Below are 8,749 nucleotides of genomic sequence, written 5' to 3'. Positions count from 1 at the left end.
GGATTAATGAAAATATTCTAAAATTGGATAGGACACATAGTTGCCCAACTCTGTAAATATATTTAAAACTACTGAATTGCAAACTTTTAGAAAATGAATTTTATGGAGTGTGAATTGTATCTTTATTTTTACTTATTTGTTGTGAAATGCTATCTTATTATTTACATTCCAGTGACTTCAAGGCAGCTTAAGCATCCCTTAATATTTATTGATCAGTTTTCTTCTTCTGTGAATTTTTATCCATATTCTTTGCCTGGCTTCTGTTGGGCTGGTGGTGTGCAAAACTACCTTTCAGTGCTGGTGATGTATGAACCAGAAGCTTCCCTCTACAGCAGTGACAAGTAAGCATTAGTGGCCACTTGGACATATCAGTACTTTCGAGAGGGAACCACATCCATTCCAGAATGGAATCTCTGAAACACATGGTTACCATGACAAATGACAACATCTCAAAGGATTCCTTTAGTGACAGAGTATTTTACTTTTGGCTAAGAGGTAAAGTACTTGAGTTTCTTTTCACTACTGTGCCTCATCACCAATAACAGAGAAGTTACACACAGGTAAGTAATTTTTCTCCTATTAACCCTTCAGTCAGTCAAAAGCCTGTCTTCTTTCTCAGGTGACTACTTTCCTTAGTTTGTATTGTTAAAGGAAACAAGTACGGGGGCGTCTGGGTGGCTTGGTCGGTTGAGCGTCCAACTTCGGCTCAGCTCATGATCTCACAGTCCGTGAGTTCGAGCCCTGCGTCGGGCTGTGTGCTGACAGCTCAGAGCCTGGAACCTGTTTCAGATTCTGTGTCTCCCTCTCTCTCTGCCCCTCCCCTGTTCATGCTCTGTCTCTCTCTGTCTCAAAAATAAATAAATGTTAAAAAAAATGTTTTTAAATAAAAAAAAAAAAAAGAAACAAGTACGGATACATGAGGATGTACCTCACCATCTACCCTCTTCTAAAGTTCTTACCAAATTTGCCGATTGGAAGAGTTCATCTTTGTCATTGATCTCCTGACTTCATGTCTATCATCTTTTCCACCATCTGCCCACATCTCTTCTGCCTTGCAGGCATTTGAGCTCCTGTGTTAGCTGATGGCCATCTAAACCACCTATTGGCTGGCACCCACAAAATTTGGACTCAACCCAAGCACCCAAAGTCTAAAATTGAATTCCCATCCAGAAAACCTTTCATTTTCTTCAATGAAGCTGGACTTCAAGGAATCAGGAAACAAATCCATCAGGTGGTGAAAAGCCCGTGAGACTAATCAGTGTACACATCAGTTTAAGAAACACTAATCACAATTTATTAAAACAAACCAGACACACATAGAAGCATAGAATAACAAAAATCGGATCAGGGAGAAAATTCTAGATCTGTCCTAAAATTTATTCATAAATTTAAAATTTATGTATTTAATCCCATGAGAATTTTAAAGAGCAAATTTTTCCCAGAGCGAAGTCTTTGGTGGGATAGTCTAGGCACATTCATTTAGTAAGATGCAAAATGTTTGGAAATGACAATGAAAACACTCAACAAATGAAAAAAGAGCTAAACTATGAGCACATACAACATCTCTGGGATGAGGCTTTCATTCCCATGTTTGGATCCAGACATGCCTCCCTGGGAATGGATAACCTTTGGTTCTGGTTTTGAACCAAGGATAAGTGGTGAAGCTGAACTAAGCAAGGAGTCAGAAAGATAAGCCCTAGTGCAGAGGGCTCAGGATGGATACGAGAAATTCCGTAGTAGCTTTGAAGCCAACAGGATCAAATAGCTGGGGAAGAATAAGGCTGAAAGAGCAAATTTACACACACACAATTTTGGGTCAGGAAGAGAATTCCTCCACATGAAGGTCCAACAAACATTTGATTGGAGGATAGTTCATCTCATTCGATACTGAGTAATGATTACAGAGGAATCAAAGAAAGATTTTACAAGAAAAAAAGCAGGAAAGTAATATAAAAATAAATGACAAATAATTTTAGAAAAATATTTTCAAAGAGCAGATGACAAAGACTTTACAATTCAATGAAACAATTTTATCTATAAAATGTGAGGATAAAATAGAGATATAAGAATTCAGGGAAGAATAGTGCAGCTCAGAAAAGAAATGGAGGAGAGAAATATTCTACAAAAACAAAGGGCATGTCGGAAACAGTACAAAGAAAATAAACATTGCTGAGAACATGATAAGGAGCAGGAAGGACAAATTGAGGTCAGCTAGAAAGACTTTTTAAAAGACATTTTTGGGGTGCCTGGGTGGCTCAGTCGGTTAAGCGCCTGACTTCAGCTCAGGTCATGATCTCATGGTTCGTGGGTTCGAGGCCCACATTGGGCTCTGTGTTGGCAGCTCAGAGCCTGGAGCCTGCTTTGGATTCTGTCTCTCCTTCTCTCTCTGCCCCTCTCCCACTCACACTCTGTCTCTCAAAAATAAAGAAACAGTAAAAAAAAAAAAAAAAATTTTTAAGACATCATATGTAAGCACAATTGGTATCACCAAAGAAGAGAACTAAAATAACAGAAGAAAGTATTTAAATACAAATTTTAGTAAAACTTTCCATGAATGTATAGATTGAAAACCAGGCTACGTCCCCAGAAAAATTAACTCAAGACAATCAATGGTGAGTTATAGCCATTGAAAATGGCTGATTGAAATCACATCGAAAATGGTGATTTTCAAAGGTAAATAAAAGATGCTTTGGAAATCCAAGAAAAGGAAAAACGTTCAATTAATCTATTCAATGCTAGAGGACTCTGGAGCTGAGCCTCTAAAATCCTTGAGGAAGATGCTGTGGCCCAACAATGTTGTGACTCAGCCAGACTTCAATTCAGAGTGAATGTAACAAACATTTTTTAACATGAAAGAACTCACGTGATTCCCCTCCTCAACAGACTAACAGAAAATGAACTTTAACCCAACTAGAGATGAATGGGCAAAGCATGGCCGATGACAGTGGATCTAGCTCAATGTATGGCTAAGACAATGAAGGAAAATGAAGATTATTATTTCAGAACTGAATATAAATATTATAAACTTTGAAAATATAGAAATTATATAACTAATAACATAAAAATTAGAAAACAAAAGGGAAGGTAATGTCAGGACATTGATTTCTTCATTATTAAAGCTTAGGGATTAATAAGTTATCAAGGATAGTCAACCCTTGAACAAGACAGGGGTCAGGGGCATCAAACTCTGTGCCAGTCAAAAACCTGCATATAATGTTTGATTCCCCAAAAACCTAACTACTGATAGCCTACTGTTGACTGGAAGCCTTACTGATAACATACATTTATAGTACTCTATGGTATACACTGAAAAAAATCCACATATAAATGGACCCATACAGTTCAAACTCCTATTGTTCAAGGGTCCACTGTAATATAAACAGAAAAGCATAAAGGTTTCACTAAGTAATCAGTTAAAATTATATGGAGAATGAGGGAGGGGAGGAAATAAAAATTCATTGTTGATTTCAAAAATTTCATCTTGGCTCACAGTTGGGACTCGACAGATTCGCTCTAAAGTTTTGAAGAATAAATACATTACAAAAAGTTAGTCATATTAATCATAATCACAAGAGGAATATAAGCCTTTCATATTAAAGAAACACACAAACACATCACATTACACACACACACACACACACACACACACACACACACACAAAGTAAGGGAGAAAATACCAAATCATAAAGGATTTAAAGGTAGCTACAACAAAAGCAGAACTTAAAAATAGGACAAAAGTAAAAACCCAAATCCATTATGTAAATACATCAAAACTCACCTATAAGAAGAAAAGAATCTGGGGCACCTGGGTGGCTCAGTCGGTTGGGCGTCCGACTTTGGCTCAGGTCATGATCTCACGGCTTGTGAGTTCGAGCCCCGCATCAGGCTCTGTGCTGACAGCTCGCAGCCTGGGGCCTGCTTTGGATTCTGTGTCTCCCTCTCTCTTCTGCCCCTCCCCTGCTCATGCTCTGTCTCTCTCTCTCAAAAATAAATAAACATTCAAAAAAAATTTTTAAAAAAGAAGAAGAAAAGAATCTGGCTGAATTACAAATAAAACCCAGAAATATGCTACATACTAGAGACATTTATAAAACAAAAGATCTCAAAATGGTTGTAAAGAAAAAGATGGAAAAAAAGCATTCCAGGAAAATGTACACAAATAATTGTGACAGCAAATTAGGAGTTGAGATCTTAATCCAGACAACTTGAATTCCACACTTGGAAATAAATGCCTGGCTTGCTCAGTCCATTAAGCCTCCAACTCTTGATTTTGGCTCAGGTCTTGATTTCACTGTCTTGAGATCAAGCCCCACGTTGGGCTCCACACTGGGCCTGGAGCCTGCTTGGGATTCTCGCTCTCTCTCCCTCTCTCTCTCTGCTCCTTCCCCACTCGAGCTCTCTCTTTCTCTCTCTCTCTCTCAAAAAAAAAAAAAAAAAAGACTTTAAAACATTAAATGTATTTTTAAGCAGCACTTAATGAGAAAATGTATAATCCATAATGAAGACAAAATAATTATAAAAATCTACATAAGAAGAATTTTAAGATGCCCCCCAATATTCCTGTCTCTCAGTATCCATGCTTTGAATAAATCCCTCCCCCATGAAGCTGGAAAGGTAAGGCAGGATGTGGGCTGCTCTCTGCCTGTGATGAGAGATGACAATGTTCCATAATATGGCAAAAGGGATTTTACAGATGCGATAAAGGTTATTAGGCAGCTGACTTTGAGTTGATCAAAATGGGTGTTGCCCTAGTGGGCCTGGTGCAAGTTTGGGTCTAAACGTGGGAGACAGAAGTCAGAGGTTGGAGTGAGAGAAGGTCTTGCCCACGTGGCAAGGGATGGCCTCTAGGAGCTGAAAGGTGCACTCAGACACAGCCAGCAAGAGAGTGGCCCTCCATCTTAACGGTCTCAAGGAACTGATTTCTGCCAAACACCCAAATGACCTAGGGGAGGATCCTGTGCCTCAAATGAGATTGCAGTCCCTGCCGACACCTCAACTCCAGCCATGTGAGACCCTAAGCAGAGCTTAAACCTTCTGATCTGCAGAAACCGTCAAACAATAAATGGATGGCTTTTTAAGCCATTAAGCTTGTAGTAATTTGTTACACAGCAAAAGAAAATAAATACAATGTGCATTCCGTATAACATAGTAGCATGAAAACGATAAAGCAACGGAAAATAATACACATATTCCTGAAATCATAAGGCAACTACAAATCACCAAGCACAAAAAAAAGTCTTACAGGAAATCAGATAGTGTGCAAAAGATACAATCTCACCTACATGAAGTTCAAGAAAAGGCAAAACTAATCCTCTGATGTTAGCTGTCAGAATAGTGGTTATCTCAGGCTGGAGGGGGGGACAGGGAGGGTGCGAGGGGGAAGGGTTCCCACTGAAAAGGGCACAAGGGTACCCTTTCAGACACTGGAAATGTTTTACACCTTCATGGTTACATGGTTGTATAAATATGTAAGAAGTCATTGAGCTGTACTCTTAAGATTTTATGCACTTTGTGTATATTACCCCTTAATAAAAGTACCCTTGGGCAAAAAAAAAATGATAAAGCAAAACAAAACTATAAGAACGTTATTAGTTCATATACTAACACAAAACACTCTTTTGCAGTACTATTAGAAGACTTTAATTCACCTTTGTCAGCATGACATCAAAGATTCAGAAAACAAGTAAGAATTTAGGATACAGCAAAGACAAAGGTAAATATGTGTATGTATGTGTATGTTGTGTGAGAGAGATCTGTATATCAGTCTCTATCCATTAAAAACAGAGAATGTATCTTTTTTTCCTAGGGTGCACAAAAGGTCTATTCACAAAAGATCACCCTGTTAGGTTAGAAATCTCTGCATAAGTTCCAAAATGTAGAAATAGCGAAAATACTTTCTGATCACAAGGCAAAACATTAGAAAGTAATAACAAACTTATGAGACTAAGCAAAGACGAAAACAAAAAACAACCTACCATTTTGCCATCTGTCCTACTCTATTTTGAACAATTCTTGGGTCAACGAGGAAATTAATACAGAAATTGAAGAGTGCTGGTAACACATCGCAGGACCTACAGCACACAGCCAAAACTGCAAACAGAAAAAGATCCATAACCTTAAATATCTAGACTACCAGAAAGAATGAAAGTAATTGAATCATATATCCAAAGCAAGAAGTTAGAAAATAAATAAGTAAGTAAGTAAATAAATCCAAAAAAGGCACTCAAAAAAGAAGGCATACATTCAAGGGATACAGGAGAGCTGATGCATAGGGGCCCTTGTACCCCAATGTTTACAGCAGCACTTTCAACAATAGCCAAATTATGGAAAGAGCCTAAATGTCCATCAACTGACGAATGGATAAAAAAATTGTGGTTTATATACACAATGGAGTACTATGTGGCAATGAGAAAGAATAAAATATGGCCTTTTGTAGCAACATGGATGGAACTGGAGAGTGTTATATTAAGTGAAATAAGTCCTACAGAGAAAGACAGATACCATATGTTTTCACTCTTATGTGGATCCTGAGAAACTTAACAGAAGTCCATGGGGGAGGGGAAGAAAAAAAAAAGAGGTTAGAGAGGGAGGGAGCCAAAGCATAAGAGACTCTTAAAAACTGAGAACAAACTGAGGGTTGATGGGGGGTGGGAGAGAGGGGAAAGTGGGTGATGGGCATTGAGGAGGGCACCTGTTGGGATGAGCACTGGGCATTGTATGGAAACCAATTTGACAGCAAATTTCATATTTAAAAACAAAACAAAAACAAAGAAAAAAAAGAAGGCATACATAAAGACAAGGCTGAATTCCTGAATTTGATGAGAGGAATAAGAAGACTACTAAGCTCAAATTTTGATACTTTCTCATGATGAAGAGGACACTTCACTTGAGTGACATTCTTTCCTAAAAACCCAGTCTTATTATGAGGAAAACACCCGATAAATGCAAATCAAGGGACAGTCTGCAAAATACCTGACTAGTCCTTTTCAAAACTGTCAAGGTCATGAACAAGGGAAAGTTGCAAAAACAGTTACAGGTCAGAGGAAACTAAGGCAGCAGGATGACTGAATGCAGTGGGATCCTGAAATGGAAAAAATGGGTGAAATCCACATGAACTCTATAGTTTAGTTAATAGAACCGTACTAATATTAATTTCTTAGCTTTGACAAATGTGCCATGGTAATGTACAATGCTAACATTAGGGGAAGCTGCGTGAGGGGTATATGAGATCTCTTACTAGCTTTGTAAATTTTCTGAAAATCTAAAATTATTCCAAAAAAAAAAAAAATCTAAAGAACTTCAGAAGACCTAGAAAATCTAGGCAGAGCAATTAAAATGGAAGAAGTAAGAATAATTACCAAAGGGCTATCTCCTCAAACAAACAAAAGTATCCCAGGTCCTAAAGTTTCCATAAAAGAATTTTCCAAATATTTCAGTAACTGATAACTCCAATCTAACTAGTCATTCTGATAACATAGAGAAATTTAAAGAGCATTCACATTATTGTCCATGGAGTAAATAATTAAAAAATAATATATTTTTCCTTTGTAATATATTATTTCTATTTTCTAAAAATACTGGATGATGAGATACCTGGGTGGCTCAGTGGGTTCAGCATCTGACTCTTGATTTTGGCTCAGGTCATGACCTCACGGCTAGTGAGATTGAGCCTCGAGTCGGGCTCTGTGCTGACAGTGCGGAGCCTGCTTGGGATTCTGTCTGTCTCTCTCTCTCTGACCTCCCTCCGCTAATACTCTTGCTCTCTCTTTCAAAATAAATAAACTAAAAAAAAGTTTTTTTAAATAAAAATACTGGATGGTTATGTGCAGAAATGGCAAATAGTGGTAGAAATTTTTGTCTCATTCTTTATTTCAATGAGAATGCTTCTAATTATTTCCTTATTATATCTGGTCCTAGCTTTTGTGCTTATATATCACATTGAGAAATTAACCACATATCTACTTTATTAAGAACTGTTATCAAGAATAGGCTTACAAAACGGGGCGCTTGTGTGGCTCAGTCAGTTAGGCATCTGACTCTTGATTTCGTCTCAGGTCATGATCTCTGGGTACATGAGTTCGAGCCCCGCATCGGGCTCTGTGCTGACAGTGCAGAGCCTGCTTGGGATTCTCCCTCTCTCCCCATCCCCCTTTCCCCTCCCTCACTCGTGCTGTCTCTGACTCTCTCAAAATAAATTAATAAACTTAAAAAAAAGAATATGCTTACAATTTTATCAGATTTTTTTGCCTCCACAAAAATTATTATGTAAATTTTCTTCTTTTTAAAGCAATTAATGTTAATAATTGTGTTATGAGCTCTCTTTTATTGAACCATCCCTGCATGTTTGGAATAAATACCACTTGGTTATAGCTTATTATTCTTTTAATGTGTCTCTGTATTCTGTCTGCTAACCTTTTTATTAAGTGTTGTTCAGTATCTGAAGTTTTAGTGTGCGTGTGTGTGGGTGTGTGTGCATACTATCCTTGATGGGCTTTGCCATCAAGATCATACTAGCCTCAAATTTGGGGATACATCCCACTAAGATGATAAGAGATTAAGTTGATTCCCTTTTAACTAGTCTCCTTCTTCTCCCTGACTAGTAACTGGTCTCCAGTGTCTACGGTCCAGCGTGAAATGGCATCGCCTGGTAAGTGAGATTCTAGAAGACATTAATGTAACTGAAATCTCCTGGGTAAAAAAAAAATAATAATAAAGTAAAACAAAATACCTTGTTCACTGTCTCTATTA

General features: G+C 37.8%; 1 protein-coding gene across 1 annotated transcript in view; it reads left to right on the top strand.

Annotated features, from left to right (window-relative positions):
• The first annotated feature begins 460 nt into the window (after window positions 1-460).
• Window positions 461-8,749, top strand: part of MROH9 (maestro heat like repeat family member 9) — an 88,983-nt gene continuing 80,694 nt past the window's right edge. Inside the window, exons 1-3 of the mRNA XM_045452957.1 lie at window positions 461-560; window positions 5,626-5,714; window positions 8,602-8,648. Of these exons, the coding sequence (XP_045308913.1) occupies window positions 5,660-5,714; window positions 8,602-8,648 (102 nt within the window). The 5' untranslated portion in view covers window positions 461-560; window positions 5,626-5,659. The remainder of the gene's footprint in view (window positions 561-5,625; window positions 5,715-8,601; window positions 8,649-8,749) is intronic.

The sequence above is a fragment of the Leopardus geoffroyi genome, chromosome C3 (assembly GCF_018350155.1).
Source record: "Leopardus geoffroyi isolate Oge1 chromosome C3, O.geoffroyi_Oge1_pat1.0, whole genome shotgun sequence".
NCBI lineage: Eukaryota > Metazoa > Chordata > Mammalia > Carnivora > Felidae > Leopardus > Leopardus geoffroyi.
The sequence above is the reverse complement of the archived record's forward strand: the minus strand, read 5'-3'. Positions and strand labels throughout refer to the sequence as shown.